The sequence below is a fragment of the Pelodiscus sinensis genome, chromosome 4, assembly GCF_049634645.1.
Source record: "Pelodiscus sinensis isolate JC-2024 chromosome 4, ASM4963464v1, whole genome shotgun sequence".
Classification (NCBI taxonomy): Eukaryota; Metazoa; Chordata; order Testudines; family Trionychidae; genus Pelodiscus; species Pelodiscus sinensis.
In genome coordinates this window covers 63381236-63396960 of record NC_134714.1, presented here as the reverse complement: position 1 = coordinate 63396960, position 15725 = coordinate 63381236, and the positions used below count along the sequence as shown (strand labels likewise).

At 44.1% G+C, this 15725-nt stretch overlaps 1 protein-coding gene across 5 annotated transcripts in view; it reads left to right on the top strand.

The window, feature by feature from the left end:
- The window catches only part of RMDN3 (regulator of microtubule dynamics 3), an 84242-nt gene that overhangs the window by 56895 nt on the left and 11622 nt on the right, over positions 1-15725 (top strand). For all 5 annotated transcript variants that reach the window (XM_075927105.1, XM_014576311.3, XM_075927106.1 and 2 more), the window contains 2 exons: positions 10099-10174; positions 13430-13507. In XM_075927105.1, the coding sequence (XP_075783220.1) occupies positions 10099-10174; positions 13430-13507 (154 nt within the window). The remainder of the gene's footprint in view (positions 1-10098; positions 10175-13429; positions 13508-15725) is intronic.

The following is a 15725-nucleotide window of genomic DNA, read 5'->3' as shown; positions in this document are numbered from 1 at the left end:
TAACACCCCTGCTTTTACAGAAGTGTAGTATGATTTTTCTTAATGACCAAGGGTCAGAACTTTTTATTCAAAAGCCAACCCCTTTGGCACCCATCATGCTAGTTACGATATTTAATCAGAGGAACTCGTCTCACACTCAGCTGTCAACACCATGTTTTAAAAAACACCTGGGTGTTCATTTTCTGTACAAGAGCTGATCTGTTTGCCTCACTTGTGTGAACTGAAGGGATCACTGCACAAGGTGGTATGGCTGCAGGTCCTATTATGATAGCGTGGTCGTGCCTGGTGAAATGAGATGTCATGGGAGAACAGAGCCACAGCTGTTTGGTTTTCACAGTAATGCTTTCTTCAGTGATCTGACACACAGGTATTTCTTGTGGTGGTCGTAGGGTGAAATGGGCCTAGAGAATTGGCCATGGTGGCGGGATGTATGTTAGAATATTAAGTTTGTATAAAACTTACTCTTTTTAATTGAAATAATACCTCAGTATAAAACTGTTTGAGCTGCAAACAGCTCTTCAGTTATTGTAATGTGACTCCTTATTCCAGGTTGTAAAGCTGTTGTTCCAGTCACCCTCTTACATGTTGTTTTACTACAGTTGTGGCTGCTCTCTTGACTCATGATTTGATGGATGAGAAGCAGACTTGCTTTTTTAAAATCTACAGCCATGGAACACACCAATTGTTCTGAACAGAAATCCTTCCAGTGGAGATGAAGTACATGTGTTAGTATGTGAAACTATTATTCCTGGAGAAAGTCTTCAAATAAGCTGAGGACTACTGGACAATCATGCATGCAGTCTGGTTAAATTTTGATTCCTTTTTATAGGGCTATCAAGATGTATAAAAGATCCTGGATGCTCTTCTTCAGCCTCTGGAAGTGATGTTCCGTCTAATTTTTTCCATCCATTTGCAGGACAAATTTTATGTGCGCCACCAATAGAAACCATGCTAGCGGTTGTAGGTGCTCTGCTAATCAGCTGGGCAGCACCTGAATCTCTACTGGGTGACAGTCAGCTCAAGTGCTTATCTTACAGGGAACACTGTTGAGGAGAAGTTCCCAGTTGTCTTATCTCTACGTGCCTTTGCCCCACCATGTGTTCAGGCTCTGTTCTAATTTACATTTTCTCATGATGCCTTATAGGTACGGTGACCATATGCCCCTTTTTTTCTGGAACAGTCCCGGATTTAAGGCCTCTGTCCCAGTGTCCCGATAAAGGCGGGAAATGTCCCGGAAAACCTGTTGGGATCCAGCTACAAATGGCATCGCCATTTCCCCCCCTTTTTGGGACACCCTCACAGACACCGAGTGCTAGTGCAGCACAGCAGCAACTCCCCGCCTCCACCCAGCATGTAAGCGGCACCCTTGCTGCTTTGTGCGGGCACCCAGGGCCGCTGCCAGTGGCGTGCAGTATCCAGAGCACCAAGCTCCCATGCAGCATGCGCCGCCGTCCGGCATGTCTTCTCTCCCCCTCCTCCCCGTGGCCCTTCCCTGCCAGCCCACCCAGGCAGCCGCCGCCACTGCTGAAGCGGGAGGGGGATAAACCTGGCATGTCGCTCCTGGGAGCTGCTGCCAGAGTCCCAGCAGAGACCACGCAGAGCCCAGCTGGAGCACTGCAGAGCGGGGTATGTTCAAGCTCTGCTGGTGCGCTCTCTGCACGGCCCTTTCTCCCTCTGCCCCTTCCCACCCCACTGGGGGAGTGGCAGTGCATGGACCTGCTTACACAGCCATGCTCTGTATGGCGGATCTGGGAGGGAAGGGGGTTCTCTCTCTCTCAGCCTCCCCCTTCTCCTCCTCCCCCCATGCTTTTGCTAATGGGAGCTAAAGCTGGTGCGGGGGCTTCAGGAAAATTAGCACCGCACGGCCGAGCTCCAGGCCCGGCAAGTGGTCCTGCCCTGGAAGCAGCTGGGGCCAGGGCTGCGGGGACTTCTGGGACCGGATTACAGACTCCAGCCCTGCAAACTGGAAGACAGAAGGTGGGGGAGGGGAAGGGGGAAGAGGGGTAGGAGAGGAAGGGGCTTGTGCTGAGGGGAGGGGGCAGGGCAGGAGAAGAAAGGAGAAGGCACCAAGGGACAGGGTGGAGGAGAGACAAATGCCAGGGGGCCAAGTGCAGACAATGAGAAAAAGGGCAGGAGGGGAGGTGTCAGTGGGAGTAGGGAGGGGACAGGGTGATGCTGGGACAGGAGAGGGGAAGGGCATTGCAGGCAAGAGGGGGCAAGGGGAGGTGCTGGGAGAAGGGTCGAGAGGAGGGGTGGACATGAGGAAAGGCGGGGATGGACCAAGTCATGTGTGAGGGCACAGAGGAGCATGAGGGGAACTGGGGTAGAGAGTGGTGAGGGGGTGGGCATCAGGGAAAAAGAGGGCAAGGGGGCCAGGGTCAGTGAGGGACGGTGGAGGCACCAGGAGGGTGCAGGGGTAAGGGAAGGTGCAGGTGCCAGTGGATTCTGGGGGTGAAGCAGAAGGGCAGACACCTGCAGGGGAGGGACCAGAACCAGAGGAGAGGGAGGTGTTAGGAGAGGGGATGAGGAGGGGTAGCTCACATGATCAGAGTGGGGCTACTGGAGGAGTGGGCACAGGGGGGAGAGAGAGGCTGATGCAGGGGGCAGGTCCCAGGAGGGCTGAGGAGAGTGAGAAGGGCAGGAGTCAGGACAGCAGAGGGGGGTGAAGGGTTGAGGGACAGCGGGCACCAGGGGAGCTGATGGAGTAAGGTGAGGAGACATGGCAGCAGAGGAAAAAGGGAGAGGTTTATAAGATACTTATTAATAACTTGGGTGCCACAGTGGCACATCCAGACAAGCCACATGAACTCAGTACTGGTGCACAACACAACATTCATTCTGCTCATGGGAGGAAACTCTTAGAGGGAACGCTTCCCCCAGCCTCTCCGCCCCTCCCTCCTACCTTCCCCCGAGTTAACGTGACACACATTGGGATAATGCAATTGCAGGTTAGTTGCATGAGGAGGGTTTGGTGGGGGTGAAACTCATCCCTATTGGTAGGAGGATGGTGGGAAAAGTTCTTTGAGGTGGTCACATGACACCTTTTACTTCTGGTCATATGTCCATCTTGACCCCGAGAGTGTTCCCTCCAGAGGCATGGCTAATGGGGGTCAGGGGCGTGGCTAATGTGTCCCTAATACTGGTTCCGAAAATATTGTCACCATACTTATAGGTTGAGGAAGGCTAAGAATAGCCAGAACATGCATGCTCACCGCTCAAATTTCCTACTTTGCAACGCTGGGGAGCTCCAGAGGCCATTCTCTGCTATAGGCAGAGAGCTTCCTTTTTTATTGGAAGGGGGCTCCACGTAGGCAGTTATTTACTTTTCATGCTGTCTCTTTTGGAGAATAATGACTGGTGCATTGTGCTTAGGTCCAATGTTGTACCTTGAATGCAAAGAATAAAGGCCAGTCACGGTATCTCTTGGATCCAGATCTCAGTGATATACATGTCTGTTTCCCTACAGATTTTGATTGGTCTTATTTCCTCAACTGTTCAAGGCTATAAGAGTTTTTGTATAAAATGACAGCTCAGCTCATGGAGCAGTGATGTGGGATCTGAAATAATATTGTTTAGTGATATAACCATAGTCCTTTCCCTGCTGGGAGCAAGCACAGAGATAGGTGAGAGAGAGATTCAGCTCGAAAAGTCTCTTATTTACAAAAAGGAAAACTCTTGCAGAGCTGAAGGGATAGCTGCTCCATATTCTATTTTTCACCACACACTTGGCTGATTCATTTTCCTCCCTTTGGCAATTCCCAGTGGTGTTGAGGAGCGTGTGAGCTTCCACAAAGTTGGCAGTGCTTCAGAACCTATAATTCTTTCCTCCTTGTTTTACCTGGCTAATATAGCAACTTGTGAGAGAATGAAAGCGAGTGTTCTCTTTAAATGGAAACAGACCAGCACTCACCACTAATTACTAGCTGTTCAAAATTCTTCTTGTAACCAGTTCTCAGTAGTCCTGGGAACTCACAGTGCAGTCTCCCAAGTGTGGTAGGATTTACTGGCGGTCATGCTGAGTAATAGAATACTTCTCTAGGGTTTCTTTCTTTGTTAATGTCTGGCTTCGGGGCATGTACAGACAGGCTGAAAGCATTTTTTATTTAAAGATCCATGTGAGTTCAAGTGGGGTTTATATGGCTGGTTGTTAATGTTATAAAACTGCATTTTAAATCACAATTTTCAACCCCACTGTAATTATCCTAATTGGCAGCTTCTCATAACAATGATGTAGGGTTTATCTGTCCCTATTGAATTTCCTATCCGCTTGCCATTTTACAATCTTCACTCTCAAACAGTTGTAGTGTTGCCACTGCTCTTCCCTCCTAAGGAGAATTATTGTAGCTCCTCTTAAAATTTGAGGGATTAAAAGAACACCCATCTCACTTTCATTTCCCAAAGCTACAGCCCTGCTTTAAATGTACCCTGAACCCCATCAGCCTGGGAAATGGCAGGAATTAAAAAAATGTTTAGGGACGATTTATTATAAAAACTTTGCACTTCTAAATTACTATACTACTGTGAGACGAATATAATCCTGCTTATTCTTCCATTGCTGTATTGACTTGTGCAATAACAGGAATAAAAATATTTGCTAATGAGTCTTAAAGGTACACAAAGCCATTCTTTTTGTTCAAATAACTAAAAGAAAAGCTTCCACATTGTTTTAACGGTCACCTATCTGAATCTGACTTCAAGCCTCTCCTGGCAAAATAAAATGACGTATTCTGTTCCACTTTATCACTTTGATTAGAAATAGTCTCCTTTCCCCCAATTTATTTTTTTACATTTACTGTGCGTCCTACGCCGAAAGGAACCACCAACACACGGTGGCCATTTCAAAGGCCTACCAATGGAAGAAGATGAGGGGGATTGTTTGTGTTGGCATGACCCACTAAATGCTACTCTGGAGGTGCTGGTCTGTGGAGATCTGTGTATTTACATATTATCAGCCCCTGGGGCAAAAGTCCTGCTTAAATTGGAGTCAGCCAGAGTGCAGTGTTGGAAATGAGGTATTAAGGCAGCCATGTGATCTGAATTCTGGAACTTGAGTAAGAAGGGGAGATCTATATGTCTCCTGCCTGTGGTATCAGCCACTCTTTATCCACAGTTCATTTCTCGGCAAATTGAGAATTTGTTATTGTGCTTAGACTCCTATGGGAACTTGTGGTTTGACCCAGGTCAACAGCTTAATGAACGGTTCTGTTTAATAATTACTGCAAGTGGCATATTGCAAAGTTTCAGGAACTGCTTAGATATGTCTGAAATGGGGGACTTTCTAATTCATACTGTATTTCAGATATTACCTAATGGTTACAAGAGATGAAAATCCCCTGTTCTAACTCTTTAGTTTTTAGTTTCTTATCACTCTGTCATTCCTCTTACAGTTCTATGGGGCCTCTCAAAGTGCATTCCAAGGTACTTTGCAAAATGAATTAAAGTGAACAGCTCACATATTGAAGAGTAAGCCAACTTAAACACGAGAGAGAGAGATGAAAGCAGAAACCATATTGGCATTGCTACTGACTGAAAAGGGGAATTCCAGTCCTGAAGGCACAGTGAAAAGACTTTGAAATAGTCTTACAGATAGTTAAAATCTCCAACAGCCTGGCACCTTATATAGGAGACTTCCTTATAAAGCTAAGATAGACAATATCCAAGCCAAATTTGGCCTTTAATACTGAGACCATAGTCAAGAGCTAGTTGACATAATCACTATTGTAGCAACACAGTTCACAGGTTTTTCTTAGGTCAAGTGAATCATAAGATTCAAAGGGACCTTGAGAAGTCATCTAGTCCAGTCCCCTGAATTGTACTGAAAACACCTGGTAAAGCAGGTTTACTCAACTTTGGAAGCCCCGGGTACACAATGGAAGCCACAATAGTACAATAACACATGCTGAGGACTGCAACTTTAAGGGTGGTTGCCTATATATGCAAATAGCTTCTTTCACACGGACAGGCATGAAGACAAAAATTAAGCCTTAAGCTGCAGTGCTGGACCCAGAAGTGGCCAGTGTGAGCCAGTCAGCACCTCTCAGGCTCTATCCACAGGGCTAGGAAGCCATCACTTCCCACAATGCCCCAGTGCTCCCAGCACTTCCTCCCAGTGGGCTAGAAACGCCAACACCCTGTACCCGTGTAGTCCAGCCAGCCCATCTGCTTGCATCTTTCAACGCTCACCCTGCCCGGGAGACACCTTGCTGTTGTGGAGCGTGTTCCCAGTGGAGGCCATGTTCAAATGATCCTGCCCATGGGCCACGTGTTAAGCCCCACGTAAACCCAAACCGCACCACTGGCCACAAACAAATGAGCTGCAGGCTGCATGCAGCCCACGAGCCATGTGTTAAGTAGTCCTATGGTTCAGGTAATAACACTAGCAGCTGAATACAGGACAGGTTGAAATTTTGTGCAGTTGTCTAGCAGAGTCCACACAAGGCTCTAATTGGACTGAGATAGTGATCAAACGTGGTGCAGGTGGGTGTTTTGAAGTGATCATCTTGTTCAAAATGTCAGCTTTCACTTCAAGAAGAAATTCTTAATTTCTGTGTCTCGGGTAGCCATATTAGTCTGTAACTTTAAAAACAATGAGAAGTCCTGTGGGACCTTAGACTAACAAATATATAGGATCGTGAACTTTCGTGGGTAAGACCCATTTAATCAAAACTGATTAAGAGGGTTTTACGCACGAAAGCTCACAAGCCTGTATATTTGTTAGTCTCTAAGGTGCCACAGGACTACTTGTTAGCTTCCATGGTTGCTAATAAAATCTCTAAAATCTGACCTCAGTATAGTCAGTGCAGTGGCACCTGCCCAAGTTTGCAGAGAACCTGAACCAATTTCTGAGAAGGATGAGTTTCCCCATCTCATCTCAGGGGATTGTGCACTCAAATGCCCAATGATGATTTAAATGTCAAACATTAACTCTTTGACTATCTTCATCAAAACATATGAGGAGGAGGACAGCCATACGATGAAGATCTGAACGGTCTGTTTTGGTGCCATGAATGGGTGGCACTAGGGGCAGTACACCTGCGTCTACACAGCAAAATTATTTCACAATAACAGCCGTTATTCCGAAATAACTATACAAGCGTCTACACAGCAATTCTGTTGTTTTGAAATAACGGATGGCTTATTCTGACTTCTGTAAACCTCATTCTACAAAGAATAATACCTATTTTGAAATAAGGTGTGTGTAGACACTTCACTTCTGCTATTTCGAAATAGCCCCTCACCTGGACCATTCTAAGTTATTCCTTCTGGGGCTCTAAATCGAGATAGCACATCTACATTAGGGAAGCCTGCCTTGGACTAATTTTGAGGCTTCCTTGCAGTATAGACGTTCTATTTCAAAATAAGCTATTTCGGAATAATTTATTCCAAAATAACTGTGCAGTTTAAACATAGCCTACCACAGTTTTTCTTCCTCATTATGACCCATGAAGTCAAAAGGACAGAGGAGATCAATAGAACCCAGTGTGTCAGGATCCCAGTAAGGTCAGTCAAAGCCAAGGATTAGTGCAGGGGGGAAAAAACAGTGGCTGGAAGTAGCAGAGGAATTTGTAATACGGGCCAAGCCAGGGTTGATACCAATGGTCAGAGTCAGGAGGCAAAGTCCAAACCAAGCTGAGATCAAGACAAGAGTTCAAGAGCAAGGAGTGGAAACGGTCATGATAACCACAGAAGATCCACACTGTTGCCTGGCCACCTCCTGAAATACGGTTGGGTTTGAGCAAGGAGCCACAGAGTTGCTGTCTGTCAAGCCCTTGAGATGGAACTTTCTGTGGTCTATGCTCACAGCCATCATAGGAACTGGAGGGCAAACTGATTACTGCTGCCACTGGGTAGCAGCCTGGAGATGTCAGCTGTCTCATCGCTCTACAGGTTTAGGTTCTAGACCAACATGGCATCCAGTTCCCTGACCTCCCAAAACTCCATGAAGGAGTATGGTCTGTTCTTGTAGTGGTTATAAAGCCAAATGGCTTCCCCTGGTTTTAGTAGCTGTTGTTCTCCCTCTTCTAGAAGCTATCTTCAGGCTCAGGCTAACATGCCTGCAGTTATGCAACTTAGTCAAATTCCTGAGCTTTTCTCCACATCCACTAGAGCTAGAATTTTTTTGTTTATTTTTAAGGGGAAAAAACAACTCTGATTCTGATACCCATGGCATGTGCCTCTTGTTCCTAAACCATAATGCATTCCTGAACAGGGTTGGGTTATATGCCACTGAATGGGAGGCAAATCCAAGGAGCCCAGCAGAATATGCGCAGCCATATTTTGTACATTTGTGAGTGGCATCTCCATTGGCCGAGTGTGGCAGATGGCTGCTACTACTTATCCAGTTCGAACCAGGAATCCATCCAATAAGTCATTAGTCTGCTGATGTCTGGAGTTAACAATGGAAATCAGAACATTAGTACTGGACCAATATTCAAAAAAGGTATCGGAGTATGGACACATGTTAATTTTAACTTCTACATTGATCATTATCAAGTACAAAGTATAAAATTGGATCATGCAACTTGAGCTATTAAAATGGCTGCCAGTGAAGTTATAATCTTGTTTCCATGTCTTTTGTTTGTTTTTTAAGTGGAATCTAAAATTACTAGATTTTTAATGGAGCATAAACTTAATGGCTTAATGTCATCTATTAGCTACTGAGTTTGGATCATTGAAAATGCTTGCTGTTTTTGTTGTTTTCCAGGTTTGGAGGTGATCTTGGGGTGAGGGAGATGGGAAAACTTAAACAATACATTTGTACTCAAAATAGGATTCCATATCTCCTCAAGCAAGTGCCACATCTTTACTAGTGCATAAAGAAAGACCTCCATCTAATAATGCATTAATGTTGCTGTTTATTCTTCAGTGCCCCAGTGTCAGTGTTTTGACACTGTTTACTTGACAAGGGAAGAGGGAGAATGTTGTAAAATTATCTGCTTAAATGAAGCACACGAGATCTTTTATAGGGGAAAAGGCAGTATGCCGCATTTATTGAGAATATAACAGTTGCATATGCTTTTCAACCACCCACACCCACACCCACACCCTCTCCCTCTCCTGCCAGACGATGTTTTAGTTACCAGTATCAGTCTAGTGGCCAGCTAGATTGAACACAGAGGGAGAGCAGGGCTTTTGTCGGTCGATTGATCCGATGCTCTTCTGGAGTTAGTGTCGAGACAAACCTAAAGTTCCATAGCAAAGCACCCTGCTTTTATAATCCTTTTCTCTTTTGAAATCAATGGATTCCACTCTGTCAGCCTGTGACCAGAATGTTATCTTGTTGATGTCAATCGTTCCCGAACCTATCTTGAAGGCTCATCCTGTCCTGGATTTAATCAGTTGTTCTCAGGGGTGCCCGCCCTTCACCTTTAGAGCCATCAATTCTTGACTGTGGGTACGCACTGATGGTTTTTCTTACGCCAATATGTTTCTTCTCAGTCTGTCTTTTACATATTGTCTTCACCCCACATTCTCCCCCTTCTCTCTTGACCATCTGGCTCCAAGGATGACCTTCACACCGTATCTCATTCATACAAACAATCTTATACAGAGTTACAAACAGCACAGTAAATTACCTTACCAAATTTTGTAATTAAAACAATTCACACTGAAGGCTCGGGCCTTCAACACTCTTCTAATCTTATTGACATAGACACAATACGAGATCCCGTCTCTTTACTTACTAAGCTTTAAATATATATATTTTTTACTAAAGGGCTTAATTTAAATGTAATAATATGTTACCTTACATTGCTACATTATTAAACCTAAAAATACAAATATAAAAAGGATAAAACTTTCAATCCTAACAAAATAAATATGCTATTCTTTCTTGCATAGAGGAAAAAATGTTGTGTGGTGATTGAGAAGGGGACTCAAGTCAGAACTTCTGAGATTTAGTCACTGTTCTATTGAGTTTGCACACCTGGGACAAGTCACTGCTTCTCTCATGCCTTTATTTTTGAACCGGGAAAACGTGTTAACTGATGTTTGGAAAGCCTTTGAAGATCTTTGGAAGTAAGCTGCACATGGAAGTGTAAACCATCATTGGGAATTGTAACAATGTGACTTCTTACAGTGAGTTTGTTTTCTATATAGGTATGCTATTCTTTGTGGCCAGTTAGCAGAACATGAAAGTATTCAGAAGCGTATTCAAGCTGGCTATGTTTTTAAGGTGAGTAAAAAGCAGTTGCTTCATGGGTGTGAGTTCTTCATTGCTTGTTTCTAGAGTGGAAAGCAAGAAATACTGGTTTAGAATTATGTGCTAAAAATGATAAGAATCCAATGAAGGGATTCAAAAGGTAAGGTGGCCTGAATTGTGGAAGAAAATGACAATAGTCTAGTCTCAGAGTTGGTCTGTGTGAAATGAGTGAGTTGTGCCAGTCCAGTTCTTACTCTGCAAAATCTCCATACTGCCACCACTTTGTGAAGAAGTTAAGGATTGAATGGGTATGGAAAAAGGAATATCCTTTCACTTTTACTAGCAGCCCCTTTGTCAAGGCTAAGAGATGTTGGCAGACTGGAGGAAGCCTGCATTGCTGATGCCTGTGATGGTAGATGATACTTAACTTCAGTTTTGAAGGGTGTGAACTGCATTTTTTACATTGTCTATATTTACTTAAAATTAGGACTGTCAATCACAGTTAACTTGTGATTAACTCAGAAATTAGTCATGATTACTCGCAGTATTAATCACACTGCTAAATAATAGGAAATGTGTTATATATTTTAGATGCTTTTCTACATTTTCAGTTATAATACAGAATATAAAGTGTACGGTGCTTACTATATATTATAATTACAAATAACTGAGCTGTAAAAATGATAAACAGAATTTTTCAATTTCTCATATGTACTATAGTGCAATCTCTTTAATATGCAACTTACAAATATAGATTGTTGCTTAACTGCATTCAAAACCAAAACAATGTAAAATGGGAGAAAAGCCTGTTTGACAATCTTTGGGTTAAGTTTAGAGATGGGAGCCACAAAGGTGATGTGGTGGTGGGTGTCTGCTATAGACCACCATATCAGGTGGATGAGGCAAATGAAGTTTTCTTCAGACAACTAACAGAAGCTTCCATATGACAGGCCCTGGTTCTCATAGGGGACTTGATTGTCTGTGTACTGCTGTATTGGTCTCTGACATTCCCCTTCTCCTGCCCCTGCTCTGGGAGCAGGGGAGTAGACCGGACCTGCCATGGACAGGGGTTGTTCTCATTAGCTGGCTGAAGCAGTCCCTGCCTGTATTGGGGGCCTCCCAGGACTGGAGCTGTGCCCTGCCTGGGGCAGGTGGGAAGCTGCTCCAGACCCTAGGGTTAACTGAAACCAGTAAGTATTACCCATTAGCGCATTAACCTATTAACCATTCACATCCCTATTGGGGACCAATTGGTTAAGCATCAGTTCTGCAGAAAAGGGGGATTACATGGATTACTGCCAGTGAGTATGGGCTAGCCCTGTGCCTGGTCCCCACAAATTCCCTGTATCTGTTGCTTGGGGAGCTCACTGGGAGGCAGCAGGAAGTGAAGTTACATAGCTGGAAACAGGCTGAGTGAAGTGGGCTGGTTGCTCTGCTTCCTGCCGCTGTGGCTAATTCCTCAGGCCGCCTTCGGAGCCATGGGGTCCCCCACACTTGACCCTAACAGAACCTTAGCAAACAAAAAAAGAAAACCTTTTGCTGGTGGCATCTGACTTAGATGATGAAACTGAACATGCATTGGTCAGGACTGTTTTGAATCCTTATCTAGCAGTACCCTTCACCAGCATGGGATATGTCTGATGAAATAGCGATTGAAGCATAAATGGACATGCAAATCTTCAGCACATCTGGCATGTAAATGTTTTACAATGCTGGCTACAACAGTGCCATGAAAACACTTGTTTTCGCTTTTAGATGACATTGTGGATAAGAGGGGCAGGCAGCTTGTTTACATTTGCAGAAAATAAACTTTTGTGTAAGTGGACGTAGAATTAGGACTGAGTGAATTTGTAGGCTGAAACGTTTTGCATTGTTGTATTTTCTAATGCAGTTATTTTTTTGTAAATCTACATGTATAAGTTCAACTTTCGTGATAGAGATTGCACTGCAGTAATTGTAATGAGGGAATTGAAAAATGCTAGTTTTTAAATGCAAATATTTGTAGTAAAAAATAAAGTGAGAACTGTACACTTCATATTCTGTTGTAATGGAAATAAAAATATTGGAAAAGTAGAAAACATCCAAAATATTTAAATAAATGGTATTCTATTATTTAACTTGGCAAATAATCATATGATTAATGATTAAAGTGCTACATAGTCCTGTTTTTTGTTTCAGCTACACCATACTAACACGGCTACATTTCTATCGTGATTAATCACATGATTAATTTTTTTTAATCACTTGATAGACCTACTTAAATACAGATTGAACTCTGATCCAGCAGCACCCAGGGTCTGGCATGATTTCAGTTAGATGTGTGTCCACCTATCATGAGTGTGACCAAGTTTCCCTTGGTCCTGTGAAGTTTGTTTATAGTGATTGGTCCTAGCTCTCAGTATTCTGTGTTTAGTTCTCATTTATCTAAGTGTCTTCTAAGAGCCTAATAATTAGCGGAAGTGTTGGTAATGCTGTTAGGCAATATTGACCTGCCATGGTTCAGCAAATTCTCTGGTTTGGTGCTGGACTAGAGAGGTTCAACTGTTAGAACTTTTCTCGCCATGATTTTTATACTGCAATGGCACTTGTATCACTAGCCTTTTCCCCCATAATAAATCTGTTTATGGACTACGCGGATAGAGTTGCCAGGTGCCCGGTTTTGAACTGGACAGTCTGATATTTGAGCTTTCTGTTCAGGAAACAAATTGAGAAAATGCCAGACGTATAAATGTCTGGTATTTTCTAATTAAGTTTTATTATTATCATGAGTATCAGTACGTAGTTGCGTACTGCCTGGCTGGTAGACACGCTCACGCTGCATGAGCGTGCCTACCAGCCAGGCAGTACGCAACTACGCAGAAGAGAGGAGGGGGTGGGGCCGGGGCAGGATGGAATCCCTAGGTCTGGACTCGCCTGTGCCCCCCGCCGGGACCAGCACCCCGGGATGTGTGTGTGCCAGGGCCAACCCTGCTTCCCCAACCCCCTCCCAGCCAGCCCTGCTTCCCTCTGGCCAGTTCCACCCCCTGACTCCCTCCCAGCCAGCCCTGCTCCCTCCAACCCCCTCCCGGCCAGCCCTGCTTCCTGCCAGCCGTTCTTCCCTGCTTCCCATCTTCCCTTGCCAGCACCGCTCCCCCTGACCTCCTCCCGGCCAGCCCTGTTCCCCTCCCAACCAGTCCCCACCCCCATTTGAGATCGAGTGCGTCCAGTATTTTTTTGCAATCATCTGGTGACCCTATACGCTGATTTTATCCTAAGTTAATTCTATGTCTTGGCTCTGCTTTTCTTTAGGAACATCTTGATAAAGCAATTGCCCTGAAACCAGATGATCCCAAGTCTTACTATCTTCTGGGAAGATGGTGTTACCAGGTAAATAGCTTTCTACCTCGATTTCAGTAAGGCATTTGATACAGTACCACATGGGGAATTATTGGTTAAAATGGAAAAGATGGGGATCAATATGAAAATTGAGAGGTGGATAAGCAACTGGTTAAAGGGGAGACTACAGCGGGTCATACTGAAAAGTGAACTGTCAGGTTGGAGGGAGGTTACTAGCGGAGTTCCTCATGGATCAGTTTTGGGACCAATCTTATTTAATCTTTGTATTACTGACCTAGGCAGCAAAAGTGGGAGTGTGCTGATAAAGTTTGTGGATGACACAAAGTTGGGAGGTATTGCCAATTTAGTAAAGGATTGGGATATCATACAGGAAGATCTAGATGATCTTGTAAATTGGACTAATATCAATAGGATGAAATTTAATAGTGAGAAGTGTAAGGTTATGCATTTAGGGATTAATAACAAGAATTTTAGTTATAAGCTGGGGACACATCAGTTGGAAGTAACGGAAGAGGAGAAGGACCTCGGAGTCCTGGTTGATCGCAGGATGACTATGAGCCGCCAATGTGACATGGCCGTGAAAAAGGCTAATACGGTCTAGGGATGCATTAGGCGAGATATTTCCAGTAGGGATAAGGAGGTGTTAGTGCCGTTATACAAGGCGTTGGTGAGACCTCATTTGGAATACTGTGTGCAGTTCTGGTCTCCCATGTTTAAGGAGGATGAATCCAAACTGGAACAGGTACAAAGAAGGGCCACTAGGATGATCCGAGGAATGGAAAACCTGTCTTATGAAAGGAGACTCAAGGAGCTTGGCTTGTTTACCTTAACCAAAAGAATGCTGAGGGGAGACATGATTGCTCTCTCCAAATATATTAGAGGGATAAATACTGGGGAGGGAGAGGAATTATTTAAGCTCAATATCAATGTGGACACAAGAACAAATGGATATAAGGTGGCTACCAGGAAGTTTAGACTTGAAATTAGATGAAGGTTTCTTACCATTAGAGGAGTGAAGTTCTGGAACAGCCTTCCAACAGAAGTAGTGGGGGCAAAAACCTATCTGGCTTCAAGATTAAGCTACATGGATTTATGAAAGGGATGGTTTGATGGGATAACATGATCTTGGCAACTAATTGACCTTTCACTATCAGTGGTAAATAGGCCAATGGTGGGATAATAGGAGTTACTGTAGAGAACTTTTTCCTGGGTGTCTAGTTGGTGAGTCTTGCCCACATGCTCAGCTGATCGCCGTATTTGGGGTCGGGAAGGAATTTTCCTCCAGGGTAGATTGACAGAGGCCCTGGAGGTTTTTCGCCTTCCTCTGTACCATGGGGCACAGATTACATGCTGGAGGATTCTCTGTATCTTGGGGTCTTTAAACCATCATTATCTTCAATATCTGAGGCTTCAATATCTGAGATATAGGTGAGAGGATTGTTCTAGGAGTGGGTGGGTAAGATTCTGTGGCCGGCATTGTGCAGGGGGTCAGACTAGATGATGATGGTGGTCTCTTCTGACCTTAAAGTCTGAGTGACAGCCGCCACTTTTTTTGAAAAAGCCATCCTCTTTTTTGAAAGAGCACCCAGGCAATCTGGATGCTCTCTTTCAAAAAAAGCCCTGTTTGCATTCAAGAACACCTCTTTTAGAAAGAGCTCTTTCGAAAAAAGGAGTTCTTCCTTGTAAAATGAGGTTTACCACTGTCGAAAAAAATGCCACGTTCTTTCAATTTCATTTTGAAAGAAAGTGGTGGCAGTCTAGACGCAAGGGAAGTTTTTTTCGAAAAAAGGCCACTTTTTTTCGGAAAAACCCTGTAGTCCAGACATAGCCAAGATGTTTTCAGAATTGGCAAGTCCTTGTTGTATAGAATTATTGTGGAGAGTTATATGGATGCTAGATGCTTATTTCATGTGGATAACAGGAGTAGGAGAATGAGATTTCATGGAGTATGTATTAGAACTATAGTGTTGCCTGCTTTGCAGAGGGCGTGAAAACTTGTGCTTATCTTCCATGAGGACAGTGTGTGTATGGTAAGGGCATACTTACAGTCTTGTACTCTGGTACAAGACTTAACCCCCTAATTTTTTTCTTTTTGGAAAGGGAGAATCATAATCCTAGAATCATAGAATACTAGGACTGGAAGAGACCTAGAGAGGTCATAGAGTCCAGTCCCCTTCCCTCATAGCAGGGCCAAATACTGTTTAGACCATCTCTGATAGACATTTATCTAACCTACTCTTAAATATCT